Genomic DNA, 14,729 nt, shown 5'->3' on the forward strand with positions numbered 1-14,729 from the left:
GAGGAATTCCTTCAGCCAGAGAGTGGGGAATCTGTGGAACTCTTTGCCGCAGAAGGCTGTGGAAGCCGGGTCATTGAGTGTCTTTAAGACAGAGATAGATAGGTTCCTGATTAATAAGGGGATCAGGGGTTATGGGGAAAAGGAAGGAGAACGGAGATGAGAAAAATATCAGCCATGACTGAATGGCGGAGCAGACTCGATGGGCCGAGTGGTCTCATTCTGCTCCTGTATTTTATGGTCTAATGGCACACCTCTAAACTACAAAATAAATTCTGGTGCACACCTGCAATGTTCTCTGTCTTCTTCCCTTTTTGGGGACTTTGTTTTTAAGCTCTCCCTATCCTCTCACCTGTTATTTTCAACCTCTCTCTTCCTTCTTTCTGAGTTTCTGTTTTTTTGTGCAGGCGCGCGTGGAACCTTTGCCTTCTGCTCCAAGTCCCAGACACATGGGCCTGACCAACACAGAGAATCTAACGTGAGGCTCTTTCCCCGCCTGTGCATGTTCCGGGGGCCTGAGGTTCATCGGGTCTCGGAGACCCCGACCACCGAGCTAAAAACGGAGGTTGGTTTTAGTTTAATTGCATGAATTTTGAATCTTTTTTTGCAGCGCGCTTGGGAGAGCAATGTGCCACAGCACACCGGTTAGAAACCACTGATTTAGAAAGCTGTGTGTGTAGGTCTTGGGACGCAGTGGCTGGCATCAGGGCTAAAAGCTTTGGGTTCAAGTCCCATTTCAGGGTTTGATGGCCATGGAAGGTGCATAAAATGGCCAAACAGATTGATTATCGTAGAATCATATCAGAGAATCCCTGCAGTGCAGAAGGAGGCCATTCAGCCCATCAAATCTGCACCAACCACAATCCCACCCAGGCCCTATCCCCATAACCCCATGTATTTATCCTAGGTAGTACCCCTGACACAAAGGGGCAATTTAGCACGGCCAGTCCACACATCTGTGGAAGGAAACTGGAGCACCTGGAGGAAACTCATGCAGACATGGGGAGAATGTGCCATACAGACAGTGACCCAAGCTGGGAATCGAACCCAGCTCCCTGACACTGTGGGGCAGCAGTGCTAACCACTATGCCACCGTGCTGCCCTAGCCTGTAAATCTTCCCACTACAGCAGGCAGTAGGAGGAAACGGTCACTGTTCAACCACACAGCAAACGATTGCTGTGCTTTGTCAAGCATTATCACACACCAATCCAATGGAAGGTCATGCAAAAGGTGTGCGGGGCACCGCGATGGCCTAATGGTATTATTATTAGAATGTTAACCAGAAACTCAGCCCATGTTCTGGGGACCTGGGTTCGAATCCCACTACGGCAGATGGTGAAATTTGAATTCAATAAAAAAAATGTGGAGTTAAGGATCTACTGATGACCATGAAACCATTGCTGATTGTCAGAAAAACCCATCTGGTTCACTAATGTTCTTTAGGGAAGGAAATCTGTCATCCTTACTCGGTCTGGCCTACATGTGACTCCAGAGCCACAGCAATGTGCGTGACTCTCGGGTAACTAGGGATGGGCAATAAATGCTGGCCAGCCAGCGACGCCCATGTCCCATGAATGAATAAAAAAAGCCCTCTTAGGGCCTGGTACCTGAAAAGAGAGACATTAGTTGTGTGGATGGGTAATCGGAGCGTAACTGTTTATTGTGATTTGCATTAACAGCAGAAGTGATGTGGTTTTTAATAGGTCAGAATTTGGACTGCACTTTCTGATTGGCTGATTCAATCATGTCTTTAAAAGGGGAATTGGCTAAATAATCAAAGGTGACAGAATCATGGGGGGAGTGGGATGAACTGCAATTGTTTTAGCGTGACCCCTTTTAAAACCCAGGAGAATCCATCCTCTCTCTGTCCCACTGCTGCCATTAACAGCACTTAGTGACAACTCGCAGTTAGAGGGGTAAGGCTGGAGAGCAATGTTATTACTGCTTAACTCTTTACTGACCGTGACCATTAATACAATCACTGTGAGCCATGATGTGGAGATGCCGGTGTTGGACTAGGGTAGGCACAATAAGACGTCTCGCAACACCAGCTTAAAGTCCAACAGGTTTATTTGGTATCAAGAGCTTTTGGAGCTCTGCCCCTTCATCAGGTGAGTGGGAGTGGTGGTCACAAACAGGGCATATATAGACACAAACTCAACTGCAAGATAATGATTGGAATGCAAGTCTTTACAGGTACAGACAACACGAGTGGAGAGAGGGATAATCACAGGGTAAAGTGGTGAGAATTGTTTCAAGCCCGGATAGTTGGTAGGATTTTGCAAGCCCAGGCCAAATAGTGGGGGGTTACACATCCTCATGTGTGTGGAAAATGGTAATCAACATGTATTCGATGTGAAATAAGAACCCAATACTTGACTTTTCATCTGGGGGAAACCCTCTCCTCCCAGGAGGTAAATATAGTTCTACACATGCTGGGTACATCACGATATCTCCAGGCTGTTAAAAGATTCACACCTGATACAACTTGAGTTAGTAACAAACTCAATTTAAAATTAAATTGCACGGGGTTTAGTAATCTGGGCATTGTTATACTCTCAAGGGGGTTGATTGTTAAAGGCCAAGAAGTCTGTTTAGCTCAGTTGGCTGGATGGCTGGTTTGTGATACAACATACACACCAACAGCGCAGGTTCAATTCCTGTACCATCTGAGGGTCCCCATGAAGACCCTGCCTTAAATTGCCCCTTAGTATTCTGGGGTGTGTCTGGTTATGTGCCTTTAAGAAATGTATCGTGTGTCATTTTTTTTTGTGCAGGCTCTGTTGTAGCAGTTTTTATTATTGGACCCGTCCTGTCTATAACCAGCATCCTCTATTGTTCCTGCAGCAGCATAATTGATCAAAATTGCTACCATTAAGTCACGGGTAGATAGGTTTCTGATAGCCAGGAGAATTAAGCGTTATGGGAAGAAAGCGGAACTGATCCACTTCAGATCAGCAATGATTTTATTGAATGGCGGGCAGGCTCGAAGGGCTAGATGGCCTACTCCTGCTCCTATTCCTTATGTTCCATGTTTGTTTTAATCTGGACTAATGCTGTTCTACTGTTATTGTGTGTTTTCCTCTGGGATATTTCAGAGTGGGGCTTGATTAGGTTGATTGACAAGTAAGGTCATGAGACTGGCTATAGCTAGACTTATACAGAGAAGACTAAGTTTTGGGATCTTTAGAGAGCGGTTGCTTTCTCTGTATACCCCCCAAACCCCCCCCCCCCCCCCCCCGGCTCTGCTTGAAGCGGAGACTGGAATCTGCCAGGGAATAAGCACTCTCCCCTGCGATGCAACTGTCTGGGGGGGCGGGGAGGGGTGTGTGTGTGTGTGTGTGTGTGTGGAGCTTTCTCTGGAAGTTGGTGCAAGAGAATTAGAAAAGGGTCTGTCTGTGTCACTCTCCAGCTGTGTCAAAAGGCTGGAAATCTAGTACCTATGTTAGCATTATTGGCTTCTGTATTAACTAGTTCTAAAAAAGGGATTTATCTCTATGGGGATATTGTTAAATTGGAACAATAGAGATAGCTAGCTGTTAAGAATTATATTTTGTCTTATTTGTTTTTTTAATTGGTAAACATTATGCTAATTCTTTTGCTACATACTAACTGCATTCTTAAAGTTTGTTTCGAAAATAGCTTTCGAGTGGTTTGAGTGAATTGTACCTGGAGCAAAACAACTTATACTCACCCTAGTACCAAAATCAAAGGTAAATGTGTGGGTCTAGTGTGACACAGTGTATCTTTAAGAAATGTTTTTATAAGAATCATGTTCTCCGCAGTTAAGCAGTTTGGGGTTTTTCACAGTTGCCGGGCTGTCTGATGGAAGCCCTTTTAATGCTGCTTCAATGGTTTAAACGGGGTTTTGTTTATTTATTACTCTGGGCCGCAGATACTTTCTGGGTTTTTTAAATGACCCTGCATTGTTGGGGGAAGAGGGGAGATTGATTGATGGGTCAAAGTAGGGTGCTTCCTACCCATAAGAATCCAAGGATTCATTTTCAGTTTTGGTTTAGAGGCAGAAGCTGCCCTGGTTGTCAAGTGGCAGGTAGGTTTCATTACTTGCTCCCTAGTATTGTAAATTCTGCTGGCCAGCTGGAAGCAGGCCTTCTGGCTTTCCTGGATTGAAAGTTCTGCTTTTGGTGGTTTGCTAGTTAGCACCAAGAGCCCCTCTTTCCTTGGTGTTTTGGGAAGCTGTTCTGGCTTCCAACCTTGTGTGTGCGTGTGTGCAGAACTGTAGCATTCAACCAAAGGACTAAGTTCCAGCATCACGTGGGCATTCGTAGTTTCTGTGTTAAATCTGTGGCAAGGATTTTGCTTATGGAATTTGTTTGGTTGGAACAGTGTTTAGCTGTTAAAGTTTATACAATATCATGGTTTTTTTTCTTGTTTGCAATCAGTAAAAGCTACTGCTAATTTTCTTTCCAAACACATTAACTGTAAACTTTGTTTGATAAAATCTCCCTACTGGGTCATTTGAACCATACCTAAAGTGAAACATATCATGCTTATTCTAGCCAAATTCAAAACTTATGATCCAGGTGGATTTCATAAAACACTTTGGAGTTTCTGACCTGAATTATAACACTGGATTAACTTGGAGTTTCTGATCTGATCCTTAACCCACCAAAAATTAAGGGTTGTTAATAAGAATGCCTAGGCCGAAACACTATTTAAAATCATTGGAAATTTTTTAAAAAAAAGTTTTAAACCATTTAAGTGCAAGTTTTATTGCTGTACACCAATCAGCTTTTTATCAAATTGTTTCTTTTTTAATTTGAACAACTTTTAAACCATGCCAGCCAGTATAGTGCCTTGTGTGTCCCAGAGACCGAGCATAATTTATAGTGGCTTGTACAACAGAACAGAATGGTGAAATCAAAGATCTCTGCAGCATGGAAGGGGGCCATTTGGCCCATCAAATCTGCATCGAATCTTACCCAGGCTCTTTCCCCATAACCCCATGTATGTACCCATTAATCCTCCTAACCCACACATCTTGGGACACAAAAGGGTAATTTAGCATGGCCAATCCAGCTAACCTGCACATCTTTGGACTGTAGGAGGAAAACGGAACACCCGGAGGAAACCCACGCAGACATGGGGAGAATGTGCAGACTCCGCACAGACAGTAACCCAAGGCTGGAATTGAACCTGGCTCCCTGGCGCTGTGAGGCAGCAGCGCTAACCACTGTGCCACCATGCCATCCTGGGGTACTATCAGCCTGGGGGAGACGTAACCAGTGTTACAACTCCCCCAGGTGAGTTTTAAATTAATGTATATGATCACGCCATGAGCTTTGTTCGTGCTGATTTGGTTGGATTTACTCACATTGCACATGTGATTACTCAATCACCTTGCCTAGTGTTTTGGGTTTGCAGATAAATCAGGAAAAAGTCGAGACAGACAAGAAAGCAGTTTCATAAGGTTGAGGGGTAGAGGTCATTTAAAAAACAAGTCACTTACACTTCCACAAGGAAATCAGAACAGACACCAAACAGCCAATAAAGTACGTTAAGGTTTCTTTTAAAAAAACATTTAAACATTCAAATCACAACAATTTAATCACATGAATGATTGTTAACTTACGCTCAGCGTTAAGACCGACACAAAATACATTTAAGTTGAATTATTAGAGGGAAAACCCTGTTTTGTCCGTGAATCATTTCAGCAGCAGGTAGGACAATTAAAAAGCTAAAAACAAAATGTAGGAACATTTGCTGGCCAGCAAATGTTAACCGGTCAGAAAAGGCTCAAATAAAACGTCGAAACAAAAGACAAATATTAATTTCAACAGCACGCTCGCTTGGAGAGAGGACAGTTGGTTTCCTTGAAGCAATGCGGGTCTCTGTACGATGATCCGGTTTCCAGTTTAGTCCCGAGGCTTTGGGGAGATCAGCTGGAGAAATCTGTCTGAACTGAGAGGGAGAGAAAGAAGTGGGGGGGGAAAGAGAGAGAGAGAGAGGGAAGGGGGGGAAGAGAGAGAGAGAGAGAGAGAGGGAAGAGGGGGGGGAAGAGAGAGAGAGAGAGAGAGAGGGAAGGGGGGGAAGAGAGGGGGGGGGAAGGGGGGGAAGAGAGAGAGAGAGAGAGAGAGGGAAGGGGGGGAAGAGAGAGAGAGAGAGGGGGAAGGGGGGGAAGAGAGAGAGAGAGAGAGAGGGAAGGGGGGGGGAAGAGAGAGAGAGAGAGGGAAGGGGGGGGGAAGAGAGAGAGAGAGAGGGAAGGGGGGGGGAAGAGAGAGAGAGAGAGGGAAGGGGGGGGAAGAGAGAGAGAGAGAGAGGGAAGGGGGGGGGAAGAGAGAGAGAGAGAGGGAAGGGGGGGGAAGAGAGGGGGGGGGGAAGGGGGGGAAGAGAGAGAGAGAGAGAGAGAGAGGGAAGGGGGGGGGAAGAGAGAGAGAGAGAGGGAAGGGGGGGGAAGAGAGGGGGGGGGGAAGGGGGGGAAGAGAGAGAGAGAGAGAGAGAGAGGGAAGGGGGGGGGAAGAGAGAGAGAGAGAGAGAGAGAGAGGGAAGGGGGGGGGAAGAGAGAGAGAGAGAGAGAGAGAGGGAAGGGGGGGAAGAGAGAGAGAGAGAGAGAGGGAAGGGGGGGAAAGAGGGAAGGGGGGGGAAGAGAGAGAGAGAGAGAGGGGGAAGGGGGGGAAGAGAGAGGGAAGGGGGGAAGGGGGGGAAAGAGAGAGGGAAGGCGGGAAGAGGGAGGGGGGGAAAGAGAGGGAGGGGGGAAAGGGGGAGAGAAGGGGAAAAAAGAGAGCAAGAGGAAAGGAGAGGGAGATACTGTCTTATTCAAGGTCCGATGGAAGCAATCTTGCCACCAAAGGTGTGTCGTTTCCCCTCCTGCCTTCAGAAAGTGCGGCCTCACCCTCCAACACAAAAACAGCAGCTCCACAGAGTGACTGGGGCATCAGTATGTGGGCGGGAATATCACAGGACCAGCTCTCCTGTGGATCAGGCGAATGCTCTGGGGATATGGGTTCAAATCTCACAGTGACAGCTGGTGGAATTTAAACTGAATCACTAAACGTGGGATTGAAGGTTAGTCTCGGTAATGGTCTCCATGACAACTATCACCAATTGTGGTTAAAAACCCACCTGGGTCACTGATGCCCCCTTTGGGGAAGGAAATCTGCCGTCCTTACCCGGTCTGGCCTACATGTGACTCCAGAGCCACAGCAATGTGGTCGACTCTCAATTGCCCCAGTAAGCCACCCAGTTCAGGGGCAGTAGGGGATTGGCAACAGTGCTGGCCTTGCCAGTGACGCCCACATCCCAATCCCTTGAAAGATGGTGCCACCTGTACCCTCCCCTGATAAACAACACGTCTCCTGGGGGGAGGGTTGTAGCACTCCCCAGTCCACCCAGTAGAGGCAGTGTTGTGGGAGCTTGCTCTTCCTGACCCAAGCGTCGGGAGGACAGACAGTGCTGCCCCCTGGTGGCACAGCGAGCCAAATCCTCAACCGGGGCCAATGGTTGGGATTAAACTATTCCCTGGAATACCGAAGAGTGATCACATCACGATCCTGATGGTCGTGGAAGGAACTGATAGGCCGGAGAGGGAAAAACCATGTCTGCTGATGGGGAGAGTCAAGGAAAAAGGAGCCTGAAAAATCAAATCCTAGCCTTTTTTGTAGGGGGGGGTGCAAAAGAAGGAACTCTCTCCCACAAAAAGCAGTGGATGCCAGCTTGATCGGTCATTTTAAATCGGAGACCGATTATCTGTTGCGCCAGAAGGAATATGAATGGAATCAGAATACAGATCTCAGAATCCCTACAGTGCAGGAGGCCTTTCAGCCCATCGAGTCTGCACCCACCACAATCCCCTCCGCGCCCTATTCCCATAACCCCACATATTTACCCTGCTAATTCCTCTGACACTCAGTTTAGCCTGGCCTATCCGCCTAACCCACGCAGCTTTATACTTTGGGAGGAAACCGGACCATCCGGAGGAAACCCACGCCGACACGGGGAGAACATGCAGACTCCACACAGACAGTGACCCAACTCAGGAATTGAACTCAGGTCCCTGGCGCTGTGAGGCAGCAGCGCTAACCACTGTGCTGTGTCAATGTCAGTTATTGCTACAACTCAACAAATAGGGAGGGATTCCTAAACCACAGGAATATATAAGAAGCAATTCCACATCGCCCATCCTCGTGAGCAGCTCCCCTCCTCCTCAAACCAGGGTAGGACTCACACAGAGAATGGGAGGGCCCTGGGGAGTGTTGAGGAACAGAGGGACTGAGGAGTACAAGTACATAATTGGTGGAAAGTGGCGTCACAGGTAGACAGGATGGTGTTGGTGGCATCAATCAGGGCATTGAGTACAGGGACGTTATGTTACAGTTGTGTAAGTCGTTGGTGAGGCCGCATTGGGAGTGTTGTGAACAGTTTTGGTCCCCCTGTTACAGGAAAGACATCGATAAACTGGAAAGAGTGCAAAGAACTTCAGGCAGAGGGTGGTGCGTGTGTGGAATGAGCTGCCAGAGAGAGTGGCCCAGACAGGTACAATAGCAACATTTATAAAGGATTTGGATAAGTCCATGGATGGGAAAGGATTAGAGGGATACGGGCCAAACACGGGCAACTGGGACTAGCTGGGACAGCACCATGGTCAGCATGGACTGGCTGGGCCGAAGGGCCTGTTTCCTGCTGTATATGACTCTATAACTAACATTCTGATTTTTACCCATTCTGATTTTTTAAGGAAATAAAAATTACACTAAACGCAAGGCCCCTGCTGCTGCTGGAAGAACGACAAGGTTAATACTTCATGTTCTTTGTCAGGGTTACAGCTCATTCCGGGGGGGCGGGGGATCAGGATATTGAATTTGATGATCAGCCATGATCAAAACGAATGGCAGACTCAGCTCGAAGGGCCGAACGGTCTCCTCCTGCTCCTATTTTCCAGGTTACTCTTCTGCAGAAACCACCCCCTGCCCCTCCCCATTGAAGAGACCAGATGTGAACTCACCCTCCAGCCCACACACTTAAAACAAATCGGCTTTCCACTTGTTGTTGGACCAGGCATTTCCAGAACGTTCCGTTCACGCTTCGGATTTTGTTTCGAAAACGCTGCGATCTGGAAGGCGCTGCCGGTAAGGTTGGTGGGAGCAGATTCAGGGATGACGTTCAAAAAGGGAACTGGAAAAGTTCTTGAAAACGAGGGGGAAAAGAAAGGAAGGAGGAATTTGCAGGTCACGGGCAGGACAACGGGGACTCACTGGATCCTCTCTTTTGAAGAGCTAGTACAGGCACAATGGACCAAACGGCCTTCTTCAGTGCAACGAGATTCTGCGATTCGCGGGGCCAGTAGGGGCACAATGGACCGAGTGGCCTCCCTCCGTGCTGTGAGATCCTGCGGTGGTTTTGATGATTGCAGGTTTCATAAAAATCCAGTTTCTTTTTCACGTGTAAACTTGCACCGAGGCAGTAACGCAAGGTCAAGCTTCCCGATAGATCGCCTGACTGAGGGAACGAACCTTGGCCTCCAATAACTGGGCTCCGAAACCTCGGAAGGGGCTTCGAGAAAGGGAACACTTCCTGCGACCATAAATTATAATTAACTGATAACAAATAAGGCTGAATGATTTGGAACCATTCCCCGTCCTGCTGCAGTGAAGCTGGTGGGTGCTTGTGTTAGAGAAAAAAAAATACTGAATCAAACCACTGGAGCTCGTGCCTCAGGCCGAGGGGTCTTTCTAGCCTCTTACACCACCACCCCCCCACCACACCCCCCTGCCCCCCCCTCCCCCTCCCCCCCAGCTCTATTCCTACTGCTCTTTGCGGGAATACTGTTCCAGAAACTCCTTCAGCAGTGTCGGGTAGTCCGTCATCACGCCGGTGGCTCCCAAGTCGAAAGCTCTCTTGAAATCTTCCTTGTCGTTTAACACCCAAATGTAAACCTGCGCGGGACAAGGAACGAGGCAGCGGATTACAGGCAGTGAGGAACAGGCCGTGGGGGCGGTCAGTCCTAATCCCCCCACCCCCCCCCCGCCTCGCAGCACCCAACAATTCAAACAAAGATCCAGCTCCTGCTGAAAAAGCCACTCCCGTTTTCTGATGGGGCCGTTAACGTTCACAGGGAGATTTAATCCAATAGCTTCTTTTTTTAAATAATATACATCTGTGGGACTCGGGCGCCACTGGCCGGCCGCCGTTTATGGGCCATCCCTTGGAACGGAGGGACTTGCTCAGCCGCTTCAGAGGGTAGTTGAGATCACGGCCGCGATTCTCCCTTCGCCACCCACAACATTTCTGGCAGGCCGCAGAGGGAGACGCGCGTCGCTGACCTCGAACCGGGATTTGTCCGTGCGCCGGGAACACACACACATCTCCCAGAGCCGTCGAACAATCAGCGGTCAGACCACACTGGAAAACGGCGGAGGGAAAGCAGATAAATCATTTAAATCTGTGTTTTAAGTGTGTTTATCGGTTTATTATCGGGAATTTTCAGGTCCTGATTGAATCTCCCCCCAACCCCCGGCCAGGGGTACTTCATTCCGGTGGGGTTCAGACTAGCTCTCCATACTCAGGGAACTAGCGGGAGACCACCCCCTCCCCCGCAATGAAGTGGGGAGAAATCGAGGCCCCGAGGGGTCACGGGCAGTGCCAACGGAGCGGGGCATATCGTGGGTGGGGGCTACGGGTGGGAGTGGGGGGGTTCTGTTGCCACGCTGCAGTCAGGGTTGGTCTGGGATGGAGAGAGGGCAGCGACTGGGGCTGCGTATTGGGGCACTCTGGGATGGGGGGAGGGTCAGGGCTGGCCCAAGAGTTGCTGTGGGGGCTGCAATCAGGCCACGGAGGGGGGGCGGTGGGGGGGTCAGCACTGCAGGGGTCCCGGGACGAGCGGATGTGTAGGATCAAGGGGGCTTGGCAGGGTGGATGTGCGGAATTGCAGGAATGGGGCCTGGGTGGGATCGTGTGGTCGGTGCAGACTTGATGGGCTGAATGGTCTCTTTCAGCTGTAGGGACCCTGTGATGATCGAATTGGATCGCCCTTCAAAAGAGCAAGCACAGGCTTGCTGGGCCGAATGGCCTCCTTTTGGTCTTGTTCAATGTTTCGAGATTCTCAGAAGCTGTTTTGACAGAGTAATGAGGGGGAGCTGGATCCACTGCAGTCAGCGAACCCAGATTTAAAACAACGGCAGAAGCATCAAGAGTGAGTTGTGGACGAATAATTGTTACATTTACTCTCACACGGTGAGCTTGTTGTGGTCTGGAAGGCCACATGAAAGGGAGGTGGAAGCAGATTATTATTTTTATATTCAATCGTGGGCCAAGGGCGTCGTTGTCTGGGCCAGTGTTTATCGCTCACCCCTCGTTGCTCCTTGAGAAGGTGGTGGTGAGCTGCCTTATTGAATCGCTGCAGTCCGTGTGCTGTGGGTTAACCCACAATACCGTTAGGGAGGGAATTCCAGGATTCTGAACCAGTGACTGTGAAGGAACGGCGATATATTTCCACGTCAGGATGTGTGAGCAGATCCTCCACGTGGTGGTGTCTCCCATGTATCTGCCCAGGAACTTCCAAAAGGGAATTGGATAGAACCGAGATATTTGCAGGACAGTGGGGGAGGGGGGGAGAGCTGTCAGTTGGATAGCTCCTTCAAAAGAGGCAGCAGAGGATTAAGTGGGCCAAGGAGCCTTGTTTCTGTACAGTAATTAACAGTGTGGCTGTGTAATCAGGGTATCAAGAGAGTTATTAGCATTGAGAAGGCAACATCCTGTTGGCAAAGACTGAATTTATATATCGCCTAGTGCAGCTTTACTTTAAACACCTGCATTATAAAGCTCAGTGACTGATGCTTATATAGCATGACAGCCATTTTGAGCACAGAAAGATCCCACAAAAGGACACATGTTATTTCCCGTTGGTGGCAACGACTGACTCAATGAAACTTTGATCTTTTAGCATTGACGTCAGTAATGTCCAACCAGGTCCTCAGTGTAATGTCCTGGGGTGGGGCGTGGCACCTCTGACAGTGCAGCACTCCCTCCCCGCTGCACTGGGACGCCAGGCTGGACTGTAATTTCAGGACACAAGTCGAGGGACAGATTCCAGTCAGTGCATCAGATACAAAAACAATCTCTATCACTTGGTGCAGGTCAGAGCCAAAGTTACAAAGGCGGCAGAGAATAAATCTTTCACCTGAATTCCTCGTGCCTTCAGATGTTCAAACAGAGATTTCCTCATCAGTAAACTGGATGGGAAGAAACAGGAAAGGTCACAGTTAACTAGGAGAATTCCTCAGCTGAGGTTCGCGCTCCGAACGGGACGGAGTTGACCCCCCCCCGCCCCCACGCTCCGAACGGGACGGAGTTAACTCCGTGCTGTCTGATTGGTCTCCACACTGTCACTCAGCAACATGACAAACAGCCTGTCCTCACACCGGCTGCACTCGGAGCTCCCTCACCACATCCCACTCCGAGCACTGACCCACCCGCTGTTCGGACCACGTAAACCGCGGGCAGCCCAATGATCCATGGGACACAACTACATACAGAATGTTGCACCTCATAGAATCCCTACAGTGCAGAGGGAGGCCATTCAGCCCACTGAATCTGCACCGACCACAATCCCACCCAGGCCCTATCCCCGTAACCCCACATATTTACCCTCCTAGTTCCCCCTCACGCTAGGGTCAATTTAGCACGGGTCAATCCACCTAACCTGGAGTGTGGGAGGAAACCAGAGCACCCGGACGAAACCCACGCAGACACGGGGAGAAGGTGCAAACTCCACACGGACAGTGACCCGAGCCGGGAATCGGTTCTGGGTCCCTGGTGCTGTGAGGCAGCAGTGCTAACCCACCTGTGCCACGTCCGTGCAGGGTAGACATAACTTGCAAAAGATGAGCTCTCCCAATCTTGGGCTGTGTCACAGGGGAGTTAAGAAGAAAATTTTACAACAGGGAGAGTGAGAGCGTGGTGGGTGGGGGGGGGGCGCCTGTCCAGCGACAGGGCGGGGAGTGGGGTGGGGGTCCTGTCCAGCGACAGGGTGGGGAGTGGGGTGGGGGTCCTGGCCAGCGACGGGTGGGTTGGGCCAGCGCAGACAAACAGGCAAATGTAGTTTTGCGTTAATTGCAACTACTCACGTGTCAGTGAGCCAGATGATAAAGCGCTGGGATCTCGATATATTACTCAAGTCACTTAACCTGGAAATGAAACAAAAATACATTCTTGAAGACAGCACGCGGCACCAAATTTCTGTTAATTCTCGCCAGCCAGACACAGACTCTGAAATCACTGTGACCGGCACTGCCCAAAAGGAGCCACCACCAATGTGGCCGCACCCGAGTGTGTGACCCCTGACATCCTGACCGTTCAAAAGGTAAAGGTTCAATTTTAGGTTGCATTCAAGTTGGTCATTTAGGTGTGAAACACTGTCTCGTACGCAACCATCTGGTAAACAGGGAGGAAGCTGGGGTCAGTTGAAATGCTCAGGAACGAGATTAACAGACTCCTGTCGGGTAACAGTATCGAGGGAAATGCAATAATGACAGGCAAATTGAAACTAAAGGACAGGCTAGAGGGGCTGAATGGCCTGGCTGTGTTTCCTGTACGTCAGGTGTACTGTAGACAGTGTCATTCTGCTCCTGGGGTAACAGTAATGATGGAGTAAAGAAACTACGTGACAACGCTCCTCATTCTTTTCCCTGCAGACCATTCGGCCAGCTCTTTGAAGGAGCTATCCCATTGCCCCACTCTTTCCCCACAGCTCAGCAAATTCTTTCTTTCTGCCACCCCTTTTAGACAGCGTCTTCCAGATATTTCCCCCTCTCACACCCTCACTTCTTTTGCTGGGGTTACTGTCCCAACGGCTACAAAGCTGGAATGCTTAAAGTAAAATGTTTAGTGTCACAAGTAGGCTGACATTAACACTGCAATGAAGTTACTGTAAAAATTCCCCTAGTCGCCACACTCCGGTGCCTGTTCGGGTACATTGAGGGAGAATTTAGCACGGCCAATGTACCTTCGGACTGTGGGAGGAAACCGGAGTACCCGGAGGAAACCCATGCAGACACGGGGAGGATGTGCAAACTCCGCACAGAGCTAACCACTTTGCCACTGTGCTGAAATGGGAGAGAAAGAAATGGGGTCAATGGATTTTGCGGCAGTTCATCAACAACTCCAAAGATATCAGCAACTCGATGACAAAACTCGGCCTAACTGGAGTGGCTGTGGGAGATGGGAGTGCATTGGTCCCATGCTAATTAATGATGATAATGTACAGCAGGATCCCAGCCCATGGCATGGTCTATCAGCTCCTGCTGGAAGTGCACTGCAACGTGTGGCTGTGGGGTAAAGGCAGGACCAGACAGGGCTTTAATACCCAACTCCTGGTAGCTGAACAGGCAGCTGACACACCCTCAATGCTTAGGGTGGTACCAGGCATGGGGGAGCTCCAGTGTCTTTGAAGGGATAGTGCAATGAGGGGCAAATGCTATCAGCTGGAGAGAAGACGAGACAGATCATTACAAAACCAGACAGAGGTCATTACAAAACCAGACAGAGGTCATTACAAAACCAGACAGAGGTCATTACAAGAGTTAGCCACGTCTCCAACGCAACGGAATAGTCTCTCCCTTCATGGCAACACCAATCCTACCAAATGGCAATGCCAAAAGGGCAGCTGAACAGCAGTGGACGCAGTAAATCCACCTCCATCCCATTGGCCTACGCTTGACAATGCCAATCCACCCAAGGGGAGGTCCATGGCGACAGCAATTCCCCCAGTGGGTGT

At 49.4% G+C, this 14,729-nt stretch overlaps 1 protein-coding gene across 1 annotated transcript in view; it reads right to left on the reverse strand.

Annotated features, from left to right (window-relative positions):
• Positions 1-9,753: 9,753 nt before the first annotated feature.
• The window catches only part of gdpd1 (glycerophosphodiester phosphodiesterase domain containing 1), a 42,754-nt gene continuing 37,778 nt past the window's right edge, over positions 9,754-14,729 (reverse strand). The window contains exons 8-10 of the mRNA XM_080210543.1: positions 13,081-13,140; positions 12,135-12,186; positions 9,754-9,891 (exon numbers count right to left, since the gene is read on the reverse strand). Coding sequence (XP_080066669.1) covers positions 9,760-9,891; positions 12,135-12,186; positions 13,081-13,140 — 244 coding nt within the window. The 3' untranslated portion in view covers positions 9,754-9,759. The remainder of the gene's footprint in view (positions 9,892-12,134; positions 12,187-13,080; positions 13,141-14,729) is intronic.

The sequence above is a fragment of the Carcharhinus amblyrhynchos genome, chromosome 23 (genome assembly GCF_965287045.1).
Source record: "Carcharhinus amblyrhynchos chromosome 23, sCarAmb.v2.hapA, whole genome shotgun sequence".
NCBI classification, from domain to species: Eukaryota; Metazoa; Chordata; class Chondrichthyes; order Carcharhiniformes; family Carcharhinidae; genus Carcharhinus; species Carcharhinus amblyrhynchos.